This window comes from Hemiscyllium ocellatum, chromosome 13, assembly GCF_020745735.1.
Source record: "Hemiscyllium ocellatum isolate sHemOce1 chromosome 13, sHemOce1.pat.X.cur, whole genome shotgun sequence".
In the NCBI taxonomy this organism is placed as follows: Eukaryota; Metazoa; Chordata; class Chondrichthyes; order Orectolobiformes; family Hemiscylliidae; genus Hemiscyllium; species Hemiscyllium ocellatum.
The window spans coordinates 20,394,221-20,407,155 of record NC_083413.1 but is presented as its reverse complement, the minus strand read 5'-3'; the positions used below and the strand labels follow the sequence as shown (position 1 = coordinate 20,407,155).

Sequence of the window (12,935 nt, the reverse complement as noted above, 5' to 3'; positions counted from 1 at the left end):
CATCCTTCCTATAGGATGGCGACCAAAACTGTACACAATACTCCAGATGTGGCCGCACCAGAGTCTTATACAACTGCAACATGACCTCAGGACTCCAGAACTCAATTCCTCTACCAATAAAAGCCAATACGCCATATGCCTTCTTCACAGCACTATTTACCTGGGTGGCAACTTTCAGAGATCTGTGTACATGGACACCAAGATCCCTCTGCTCATCCACACTACCAATTATCCGACCATTAGCCCAGTACCCCATCTTCTTGTTACTCTTATCAAAGTGAATCACCTCACACTTACCTACATTGAACTCCATTTGCCACCTTTCTGCCCAGCTCTGCAGCTTATCTATATCCTGATGTAACCTGCCACATCCTTCCTCACTGTCAATAACTCCACTGACTTTCGTATCATCCGCAAACTTGCTCACCCAGCCTTCAAGCCCCTCCTCCAGGTCATTTATAAAAATGACAAACAGCAATGGTCCCAAAACAGATCCTTGCAGAACACCGCTGGTAACTGCACTCCAAGATGAACCTTTACCATCAACTACTACCTTCTGTCTTCTTCCAGCCAGCCAATTCCTAATCCAAACCTCCAACTCACCCTCAATGCCATACCTCCGTATTTTTTGCAGTAGCCTACCATGGGGAACTTTATCAAACGCCTTACTAAAATCCATATACACCACATCTACTGCTTTACCCTCATCTACCTCCTTAGTCACCTTCTCAAAAAATTCAATAAGGTTTGTGAGGCACGACCTGCCCTTCACAAAACCATGCTGACTATCCTTGATCACATTATTCCTATCCAGATGTTCATAAATCCTCACATTATTCCTATCCCTTATAATTCTCTCTAAGACTTTGCCCACAACAGAAGTGAGACTTACTGGCCTATAGTTACTAGGGTTATCCCTACTCCCCTTCTTGAAGAAGGGAACCACATTTGCCATCCACCAGTCTTCTGGCACTATTCCTTTGGACAACTAGTACATAAAAATCAAGGCCAATGGCTCTGCAATCTCCTCCCTTGCTTCCCAGAGAATCCTAGGATAAATGCCATCAGGCCCAGGGGACTTATCTATTTTCACCCTTTCCAGAATTTCCAACACCTCTTCCCTACATACCTTAAAGCCATCCATTCTAATTAGTTGTGACTCAATATTCATGTCGGCAACAGTGTCCTGTTCCTGAGTGAATACTGACAAAAAGTATTCATTCAGTGTCTCCCCAATCTCTTCAGCCTCCACACACAACTTCCCACTACTATCCTTGACTGGACCTATTCCTACCCTAGTCATTCTTTTATTCCTGACATACCTATAGAAAGCCTTTGGGTTTTCCCTCAACCTACCAACCAAGGACTTTTCATGTCATCTCCTTGCTGCTCTTAGCTCTCTCTTTAGATCCTTCCTGGCTACCTTATAACTCTCAATTGCCCCAATTGAACCTTCATGCCTCATATTTACATAGGCCGCCATCTTCCCTTAAACAAGGGATTACAATTCCTTATTAAACCATGGCTCCCTCACATGACCCTTTCCTCCCTGCCTGACAGGTACATACTTTTCAAGGACACTCAATTGTTGCTCCTTGAACAAGCTTCACATATCGATTGCACTCTTCCCTTGAAGCCTACTTTTCCAAGCCACGCATCCTACATCATGCTTCTTCGCATCATAATTTCCCCGCCCCCAGCTATAACTCTTGCCCTGCAGTGCACACTTATCCCTCTCCATCACTAGAGTAAAAGTCACCGAATTGTGGTCACTGTCCCCAAAGTGCTCACCTACCTCCAATTCTAACACCTGGTCTGGTTTGTTACCCAGAACCAAATCCAGTATGGCCTCACCTCTTGCTGGACTGTCTACATATTGTGTTAGGAAACCCTCCTGCACACATTGGACAAACACCGAACCATCTAACGTACTCGAGCTATAGCTTTCCCAGTCAATATCTGGAAAGTTAAAGTCCCTCATAACAACCACCCTATTACTTTCACTCTTCTCCTGAATCATCCTCGCAATCCTTTCTTCTATGTCTCTAGGACTATTAGGAGGCCTGTAGAAAACTCCTAACGGGGTGACCTCACCTTTCCTATTTCTAAGCTCAGCCCAAACTACCTCAGATGGCGAGTCTTCATCATCGCCCTTTCCACCGCTGTAATACTATCTTTGACAAGCAATGCCACACCTCCCATCTGGAGTCAAGTTGCCAACTGGAAGCCAGTTGCCAGTGTGGACTGGGTTGGGAGGACTGTTGTCTGAACTTTTTATTTCTCTACTTTCTAACTTATTCCTGCGATCTATAATGGGGGGCATAACATTTCTTTATTTTTCTATTGTTTTCCCTATGTATTTTGACCTATACCTAACTATGCCCTCCCTAAGATGGCACAGTCAGTGGCATCTTATACACTTTTCACTGTGCTCCTTTGAGTGCATGCGACAAATCAGTGAAAAACATTACGGACGAACAGAAAGGCCAACTTAATAAAAGTTCAGCTTATGCATGGAATTCTTACCCAGACCATTATAAAACGTTGGCGGAAATGTGCAAAATACAAAATAATCCTCACATATAAAAAGAACATGAAACAAAATCGAACCAAATTCGTTTATTAATTATTATAGCAAAAACACAAATGCATTGAAAGTGAATGCAATTTTAATAATCAGCAAGTAGTATTTATGCGGACAAAGTCTCCAGACTGCACATTTTGCCAACAGAACAGTGAAGATACTTAGGCCATCATGTTTTTCTTTGTGTTATTCTCCGGTTTCACTAAGATAATATAACATTTCGGAGCAAAAATGCAGATGAGTAAACCAAAGCTTGACGCCCAAATGGCAAACACTTCGACAGCCACCGTGTACTTTCCAGGAGAGCTGACATAAGCCGGAATAAAAGTGATCCAAACAGCACAGAAGATCAGCATACTGAAAGTTATATACTTCGCGTCGTTGAAATTATCTGGAAGTTTCCGGGCAAGAAAAGCTAGCAGGAAGCATACAGTGCAGAGAAGACCAATATAGCTTGATACAAAATAAAAGGCTTTTAAAGAGCCCACGTCACATTCCGAAATAATGATATCTTTATAATAGGTCACGTTTTTCTTTGGATAGGGAGGTGATACAATGAGCCAGATTGTGCAAATTAAACCTTGAAGAAATGTAAGAACGAACACACTTAACCGTTGCTGCATGGGTCCAAACCAGTTCATCAAGTTGTTGTTGGGAAGAGTTGCTTTAAAAGCGATCACAACAAGAACGGTTTTCCCCAAAATACAGGAAATACAGAGAACAAATACAATTCCAAACGCAGTCCTCCGCAACATGCAGGACCATCCGGTCGGTTTCCCAATGAAGGTGAGTGAGCACAGGAAGCAAAGCGTTAGTGCAAAGAGAAGGAGGAAGCTCAGCTCTGAATTGTTCGCTCGAACGATAGGTGTCTCCCGATACCGGTAGAATACAGCAGCTGTACCCAGTGCGAGGCACACGCCCACTAAAGCAAGTGCCACTAAGACATAGCCCAGAACTTCTTGGTAGGAAAGAAATTCAATCTTTTTGGGAACACATCGATCTTTATGCTTATTCGACCAGTATTCCAAAGGACACTTCATGCAATTGGTGGAATCTGCAAGGATGAAAGCAACATTTTTTTAAAAAATGTTGAGATTGATTATGGCCACAAGATTACGCGATATTCGGCCCCATGTTTGTGTATACCTGTGGTGTTGCTGATCTCACCATCGGCGCACTCTGCGCAGTCACAACAACATATTGGCTGACCTTTCCGGCTGACCTTTCTTGTTCCGGGAGGACAAGGTTCTGAGCAAAGGGCACGTGGAATCTAAAACAAAGTGAAGGATACTTGCGTTATCCAAAAAAAAACAGACTAATAGCGTAATATGCATGGAGATGTTGTTATATTGTCATTGGTAGAGGTGTCGGAGAAGGTGAGGAATGCAGATACTGGAGATCAGAGTCGAGAGTGTGGTGCTGGAAAAGCACAGCCGGTCAGGCAGCATCCGAGGAGCAGGAAAATCGCCGTTTCAGGCATAAGCCCTTCTATCTGAGACCGATTCTCCTGCTCCTCGGATGCAAACTTGTGAGCTGGAAGTTTTTTCTTTCAAATATTATACCAATACTCTTTTGAATGTTGACTGTTCAACGTTTTGCTTCCACCTCTTCAGGCAGTGCATTGCAGATCGTGACAGTTCTCTCGGTATTATATTTTTCATGCAGCATCCAAGGAACAGGAGAATCGACGTTTCGGGCAAAAGCCCTTTTTTATTTGGTTATTTTTACCCCAGCACCCATGGTGTGTGTGCAAGTGCGAGACGCGGTGAGAGACACAAAGTGCATAAATCTTTATTTAATTTCCACCACCAGAAAGAAAGGAAACATCCGAGTGGCCTGTGACAAGCAGTGTCCTTCACATCAAAGGGCAATGCTGTGTGATCAAACAGTGAAGGGACATAAGCCCTTCTTCAGGAATGAGGAAAGTGTGTACAGCAGGCTAAGATAAAAGGTAGGGAGGAGGGGCTTGGGGGAGGGGCGTTGGAGATGCGATAGGTGGAAGGAGGTTAAAGTGAGGGTGATAGGGCGCAGTGGGGGCGGAGAGGTCTGAAAGAAGATTGCAGGTTAGGAAAGCGGTCCTGAGTTCGAGGGATTTGACTGAGACAAGGTGGGGGGAGGGGAAATGAGGAAACTGGAGAAATCTGAGTTAGTCCCTTGCGGTTGGCGGGTTCCTAGATGGAAGATGAGGCGCATGTTGCTATGGTCTGGCGATGGAAGAGTCCAAGGACCTGCCTTAGTGGAGTGGGAGGGGGAGTTGAAGTGTTGAGCCACGGGGTGGTTGGGTTGGTTGGTCTGGGTGCCCCAGAAGTGTTCTCTGAAACGTTCCGCAAGTAGGCGGCCTGTTTCCCCAATATAGAGGAGGCCACATCAGGTGCAGCTAATGCAGTAAATGATGTGTGTGGAGGTGCAGGTGAATTTGTGGCGAATATGGAAGGATCCCTTGGGGCCTTGGAGAGAAGTAAGGGAGGAGGTGTGGGCGCAAGTTTTGCATCTCTTGCGGTTGCAGGGGAAGGTGATGGGAGTGGAGGTTGGGTTGGTGCGGGGTGTGGACCTGACGAGGGAGGCACGGAGGGAGTGGTCTTTTTGGATAGCTGATAGGGGAGGGGAGGGAAATATATCCCTGGTGGTGGAGTCCGTTTGGAGGTGGCAGAAATGACAGCGAATGATATGCTGTATGTGGAGGTTGGTGGGGTGGTAGGTGAGAACCAGTGGGGTTCTGTCCTGGTGGCGGTTGGAGGGGCAGGACTAAAGGGCAGAGGAGCGGGAAGTGGAGCAGATGTGGTGGAGGGCATCGTCAATCATGTCTGGGGGGAAATTGCAAGTCTTTGAAGAAGTAGGCCATCTGGGCTGTACGGTATTGGAACTGGTCCTCCTGGGAGCAGATGCAGCGGAGACGAAGGATTTGGGAATATGGGATGGCATTTTTACAGGGGGCAGGGTAGGAGGAGGTGTAGTCTAGGTAGCTGTGGGAGTCAGTCAGTTTATAGTAACGCCTTATCCTCACCATGGACATCCAGTACCTGTACACCTCCATCCCCATCACGAAGGACTCAAAGCCCTCCGCTTCTTCCTTTCCCGCCATATCAACCAGTACCCTTCCACTGACACCCTCCTTCAACTGACTGAACTGGTCCTCACCCTGAACAGAGCCCCACTGGTCCTCACACACCACCCCACCAACCTCCATATACAGCGTATCATCCACCGTCATTTCCGCCACCTCCAAACGGACCCCACCACCAGGGATATATTTCCAAAAAGACCACTCCCTCCATGACTCCCTCGTCAGGTCCACACCCCCCACCAACCCAACCTCCACTCCCGGTACCTTCCCCTGCAACCGCAAGAAATGCAAAACTTGATCCCACACCTCCTCCTTTACTTCTCTCCAAGGCCCCAAGGGATCCTTCCATACCTGCCACAAATTCACCTGCACCTCCACACACATCATTTATTGTATCTGCTGCACCCGATGTGGCCTCCTCTATATTGGGGAGACAGGCTATCTGAAACTGTGTGCCCCTAATTTCCTCTTTGCCACATCCAGTCGTATCTAGTAGTGGTCAAGTATCAGATGAAAGGAGACAGAGTGTCCATGAAGGAAACCACCTCAATGATCTTGGGACACATCATTTCTGTGGTCAACATCTTCAACTTAGGAAAGCTAACTTGTAAAACAACACCAACAGCCCCCTTCCCTGACTTTAGGACTGGGCCATCACAGATGTCAGACATCAGCAACTCAGCTATCCATCACACATTATATCGAGAAATAGCGGAGCACAGTGGACACAACAGAAACTCCAGACTGCCCGATACAAGTACGACATTTGTGCAAAATTAGCTAACTGTGTCCTGCCCATCAAACAGGACAATTCACAGAGTCATAGAGATGCACAGCAATGAAACAAACCCTGCGGTCCAAATCGTCCATCCTAAACGTATCAACCGTCATTTACCAGCATTTTGCGCATATCCCTCTAAACCTTTCCTATTCATATACCCATACAGATGCCTTTTAAATGTTGCACTTGTACCAGCCTCCACCACTCCTTCTGGCAGCTTATTCCATACATGCACCACCATCTATGTGAAAAAGTTGCCCCGAGGTCCCTTTTAAATCTTTCCTTTCTCATCTTAAATCAATGGCCTCTTCTTTTAGACTCCCCAATCTTGGAGAAAAAACATTTGTCTATTTACTCCATCCATGCCCTCCATGATTTTAAAAATCTCGACAAGTTCACACCTGAGCCTCCAATGTTCCAGAGAAAACAACCTCAGCCTTTTCAATTTCTCCCTATAGATTAAACCCTCCAGCCGTGGTAACGTCCATGTAGGTCTTTTCAAAACCCTTTCGAGTTTTACAAGATCCTTCCTGGAGCTGGGAGACCAAAATTGCACATAATATTCCAAAAGTGGCTTAAACATGTTCTTTACAACCACAGCATTACATTCCAAATTTTTTTTTTGGCATTGAAAGATTAAGGGAAGAAGTGAAAATGGGGACAAGCGCTCTGGAAAACTATTCAGTTGTACGTACAAAAGGGGAATAATTACCAGGGCTGTAAGGAAGGACAATAAATAACAACCTGACCAGTGACAGGGAGAGTCTAATGGTCCATCAAAACAGTCGCTCTTCTTTTTAATTTTTTTTTGCAACGAAATCTCATTATTTAAACTGCGCTTCTCAGTGCCACTGATAAAGAAAATACCTGCTTTTCAGTGGAGCTCCAGATGATATCTCCGATATTCAGGACAAGTTTATGTCCCTCCGGCGCGGAACCATCATAATATCCAACTTTCACAATTTCAAGTGAACCTTCCAAATTCATTTGTAAATTTATTAAATCATACGCTGGGACTGGATCACCACTTTCGTCAAAATACACGATTTCCTCAGTGTTAGCAGTGAAATTTACCGAGTCTAGGTAATGCAGCAGCTACAGGAGAACAATGCAAGGTATATAAATCTTTGGCTGTCATTTGGATGCATGTATTAAAATTTATTTCTAAAAATGAACACCGATTATTTAGAAACAAATGTTATCACAAATTAGTACCCGGGGAGAAACAAATAAAATTTAAAGATCCATCGAACATTTTTGCAAGTTTCTGACCTTGCGTTTCAGATTGAAATGTCAATATTAGCACAATGGCTCTGATTGAGAATATGGCAGAGATTTGACTGATAATGCAGAGTAGCTCCCAGTGAGTGATGAATTGGCGGAGTCACATTTTTTAAAATTAAATATTCTACGAGATATAAGGCCTTTTATTATAGTGAAAAGAAGAAGCTTGCCACTGCCTATCTGACAACAAACATTGAGCACTTATCACATTGTTATTAGTTGTAAGTCCTTGCCAATAATGTAGCTTTTCTATTTTCTACATCACAACAGGTGAAAAACCTCGCACGTACTTTATTGTTCATAGGATGCTGCTGAAGGTCTTCAGGCCTTGGATATCTTTATAATAATGTATTTAAGGTTTGATATCCACCTTTCTATGCGAGTGAATTTCCAATATTTCTGATATTCAGTTTTCCTTTTGATATATTATTGACCTATTGTCATGTTTTCTCTCATTCTCTGGGAAATATTCAATTATTCCAAATCAGATTTTTAAAAGAAAGCCGAAAGGAACAAAATTAAACATTTTCCTACCTGCCAGTGCTCAAAGCTTGAAATGTGAGCACAAGTATTATTCATAAACGGGCCATTGTCTTCTTCACAAGACAGCATATCGTCAAGTGCATGAGCGACAGCATAGACCGCTTTGTACACACGGTAGGAACTTCCGTCCATTATCGCAGGAAGGTAGCCATTTTCTAATCCATCTAAATGCTCATTCCCTGTGCATGGCTGGACGTGAAAAGTGGAATTTCCAGACTTTGTCGTGTGGCCCGTCGTTAAAGAGCACGAGAATAGGGTTTCCCAAAACGTCTTCACAAAAGTGTCGTCGGGAAACTTAGAAGGATGAATTTTTAAAAGATAATCTCTGAGGCCGGCTATTTCTGTCCAAGGAGTTGTTAGACCAATGGCCCCAATGAGAAACCTTGCTTTGTCTTCAGGTGGCAATATATCTTCTGTAAGCCAGCCTTCACTTCCAATCCACTGTAACCCCGTTACATTTTGGCGCAAAATCTCCTTAATTAACACTCTCATATCTCCGCTATGCACAAATCCAATCACAACCTTTGTGGTTGCCTCTTTCATCACCTGCACTATTTTGCTGATTTTCTCGGCGGGATCGGTTCTGTAAAACGATTCAGAATAGGCCATGCAAACACCAACTTTTTGGGCCTCTTCGATAAATGTTCTCATCGCAAAATTCCCATAATCTGTGTTGCTTCTGATTGTCCCAATCCAATTCCAGCCAAATGTTTTCACGAGTTCAGCGAGAAGTTTGGACTGATCTTTATCGCTTGGTATCGTTCTGAAGAAAGTCGGGTATTCTTGCTTATCGCTCAGGCAGGGGCAAGTGGAAAAATGACTAACCTGCAGAATTTTCAGTGCAGACAAATGTGAATATATATTCATCATTATAGAATCATTTTGAAAACATTACAGTCGAATATTGTCAGTGTGAATGCATTTTGTTTGTTTATGAATTTTATTAAGTGCTGTATTACACATGAACGCTTACCATTGGAAATAATCGAACAAAATATATCATTTGTGGAGAAAAAAAGGACACATGAGAAGCTGAAGTTTGCAATAAATAGCACATGAGGTTGCATGAGAAGGAACTAATCGATTATTCTGCTGGAATCTTGAACATTGTCTGGGGCTGAAGTAACCTTAATGATTGCAGTATCGCTACACGTTGTGTGCACTTATGAGCACACTGTAAAGAATCTATGATTCTAACGGCATTGTAAAAATGCAATCAAATACCTTACCATTGGAATTCCGAATGTTCCAACCGTTCTTGCAACTGTCATGGAGGACGTGGATATATCACAGCCAATAATTGCTGCCACATTTGAGGAACCTTTACATTCAGGGTACTCAATTAATTCTTGCTCTCCATTCACCAAAGCCAGCGCTGCTTTGGCCGCTATCGCGGAGATCGAGCAGTCATCGTAGATCTCATATCCCAAAGTGATATTCGGAAGTAGAGTTTCGCTCTGGTTTATTTCTTCAATAGCAAATATCATGGTCTGTATCAGGCGAAAGGTGGCGATATCAAACCTGTGGGGTAGACGTGAACGGAAATGATGACTTGGAGGTGCCTGTGTTGGACTGGGGTCGACAAAGTTAAAAATCACACAACAGCAGGTTATAGCCACCGATTCACGCTGGAACTTGCGGTTTTCCAGAAAGGCCGTCTTCGGAACACATGATCACTATACGATGGATCACATTCTTGAGCAATATTGGACCATTAGCCCCGCCATATCCCATAATTTACGACGGGATTCCATTTGTTTGAAAACATGGCCGCCAGTGGGACTATCCAATTAGCCCTGGCATTCCTAACCTCATGTCAGCTCCCACAGCAACCGATCGGCAAAGCCCCTGCTGTTCCACACCTCTCTTTAGCCCGGCATAGTGCGTTCTATAGGATCAACACCTTGGGGCCCATTTTCCTCTGACTAATGCAACTAACACTATGGGCAACTGAGCATGGCCAATTCACCTGACCTACAGGTCTTTGGAATGTGGGAGGGAACCGGACCGCACAGAAGAAACCCACGCAGACACAGGGAGAATGCGCAAACTCAATACCGATAGTCACCCGAGGCTGGAATCGACCCTGGGGCGCTAATGCTACGAGGCAGCAGTGCTAACCACTAAGGCACTATGCCGCCCAGGTCTCCCTCCAATGAGCTCAAAGGGAACGCAGCGCGGCGATATCCGCATCCTGCTCTGGGCCCTCGCCATTCTGTCAAATATTGCTGAGCGCATGCAGAGGAACTTTCAAGCCCGTACCAAAATAGCAAGCTAAAACAGTTGCTTTAACCACGATTAACAGCGTATACCAATGCTTTATTCCTGACTAAAGAATGCCTGTCTATATCGGTAATGGTATTGACTTGATGGCCTCTCGTGATGTTCTTCCCCATACAAGGAGGTATTCTCTGTAACGTTTTTTTCAGTCTTTCATAACATTACAGACCTCTGTTAGGTCACCCACAACTTCAAGAGAAAAGAAAGCCAGCCGGCCAATCCCTTTCAGATTAATCATCTGAGCAGCATCTCTTATATTTTTCTATTCTGCCTAAGCATCCAAAGTAATAAATGATCTCCCTATTATTCTTAGCTAAATGTACTATTATATATATTTTAGTATTCAACTTCATTGCGCTACTTGCCTGTTTTGCAAATCTCACAATTTATTGCAGTCCGCTCAACGTTCAAAATCTCTACCTCCAAGTTTCCGCCACCTACATCTTTAGAAATTGTGTTTTGGGTTCTGTCCAAATCATTACATCTTTGCCGAACATTGTTCAGATTTTGTTTGCAAATAGACGTGGAAGATTGCTTAACGAATTCCGACAACATCACCCTTGGTACACAGAGTATTTCTTATTAATACCCACGTCATTTATATTCAGTGTACTTTCGATGCATTGAGATTCTATTAGAAGTTTCTGTCGCCCACATTGCCATTTTTACAACAAAAAAACGTCAAAAATTCCACGTCGCTACAAGTAACCACGGTCTCATTAAACAAACACGAACACAGGGAATGCCAGAGAAACTCAGCAGCATCTGCAGCACAGAAGCAGAGTCCCAAATGATTGAATCTTATGTGACTCTTCATGAGATATAATTTTGTACTTACGTGAAATTCGACTTTGTGAAATAATGTAGATAGCTAAGAATAATCATTATTCTGCCGAAGTAGTTATCGCATTCAAAATATCAGAACATAATTAAGGTTAAAGACAAAACTGCTTAAATGCTGCAGTTGGTGATTCCCCTCTAAATCCAGGAAATTATTCGGTACAGTGGTTATGTGAAATCGGGATTTTTTTTGTTTGGTTGCTGCTGTTCAAAGATGTGCACGTTAGGTGTATTGGCCATGCTAAATTGCCTCAGGATGTGCAGGCTAGGTGGGATAGCCATGTTAAATGCGACGTTACGGAGAAGAAGTGGGGGTCAGGGTCTGGGTAGGAGCTCTTCAGAGAGGTCGAATGACCTCTTCCGCGCATAGGGATTCTACAATTCTATGATTGTGTTACCTACCTTTGACAATACAAGTCTGATGGAGTAACGGCAAATGAAGAAACATCATAATTCACGTCAAAATTTAACGAAAATATCCCGCCCAGGATAACATCGCCATCTTCAGTCAAATTCGGCAAGTCATTTTTCGTTCGAGGCTTGCAAACCATGCCACATGATTCTCGTATAGGTACAACAGCCAGCAACTGGAATATCAGAAACAAAACCATCACTATCTTGCGAGGAACCTGTCACTACGTTAAACGGTACAAGCAAGAACGCGCAGTTTTACCGAAATCATCATGGCTCGAGGACATCCCACAGCGCCGCACAGCAACGAATCACATGAGAACTGCTGAAAGGAATTACATCTCCGAAACACCGCACAATCAACTTGTTTGCGGGACACTTTCATTGATGCGGCCAATGTTCATTATTTCTGCAGACCGAGTCTACGGAAAGTAATAATAATTGGATTTAAAACCCCGAGTGAGTCAAAATTTTCCAATCAGATAACAGGAATGTAAAAAAGGCTTAATCCTGCTAATAATCGTCACAAAGACTATGACAAAAGCAGGACGTTCAGCCCATGGAGTCTGATCATGACTGATTGATAACCTTCAACTCCAATTTCATTTCATTTTCGCCAAAAACCTTGATTCCTTAATTAAGTCAAAATCTGTCTATCTAATATACTCGAACATACTTCAGGGTCACCCTGAACACTCCTCTACGTTGAAGAATTCCATAAGTTTATTGCCCTCCGAGTGAAGAAATACATAGCTCTACAGAATAGAATACGCCCATTAGCTCATTGTGTCAGTGCTGGTCAAAACCAAGCACCTAGCTATCGTAATCCCATTAACCATCACTTGCCTGTATCTTGGGACGGAAAGTGCACATAAATGTTTTGAGAGTTTCTACTTCTACCACCCTTACAGAGAGTGAGCTCCAAACTCCCACAACCGTGTTTATAAAGACGATTGTAAAATCACATCTCCTCTTTACCTTCTGTCCCTTACCATAAATCTATGCTCTTCGTCACTGATTCCTCCATCAAGGGTAAAAGATATTTTCCTGTCTACCCTAACTACCCTCTCGTCACTTTATGTATCTCAGTCTTTTCCACTCTTAATCCCTTCTGTTCTAAGGAAAGCAATCTTTGTCTGTCCAATCTA

General features: G+C 43.6%; 1 protein-coding gene across 1 annotated transcript; it reads right to left on the bottom strand.

The window, feature by feature from the left end:
- Window positions 1-2,745: 2,745 nt before the first annotated feature.
- On the bottom strand, window positions 2,746-9,770 carry LOC132821465 (extracellular calcium-sensing receptor-like). Its single transcript, XM_060834056.1, has 5 exons — window positions 9,486-9,770; window positions 8,248-9,081; window positions 7,297-7,524; window positions 3,731-3,854; window positions 2,746-3,638 (listed from the first exon to the last, which is right to left on the bottom strand). Exons 1-5 carry the CDS (start codon window positions 9,741-9,743, stop codon window positions 2,746-2,748), a joined length of 2,337 nt encoding a protein of 778 aa, XP_060690039.1. The 5' UTR covers window positions 9,744-9,770.
- Window positions 9,771-12,935: the final 3,165 nt, after the last annotated feature.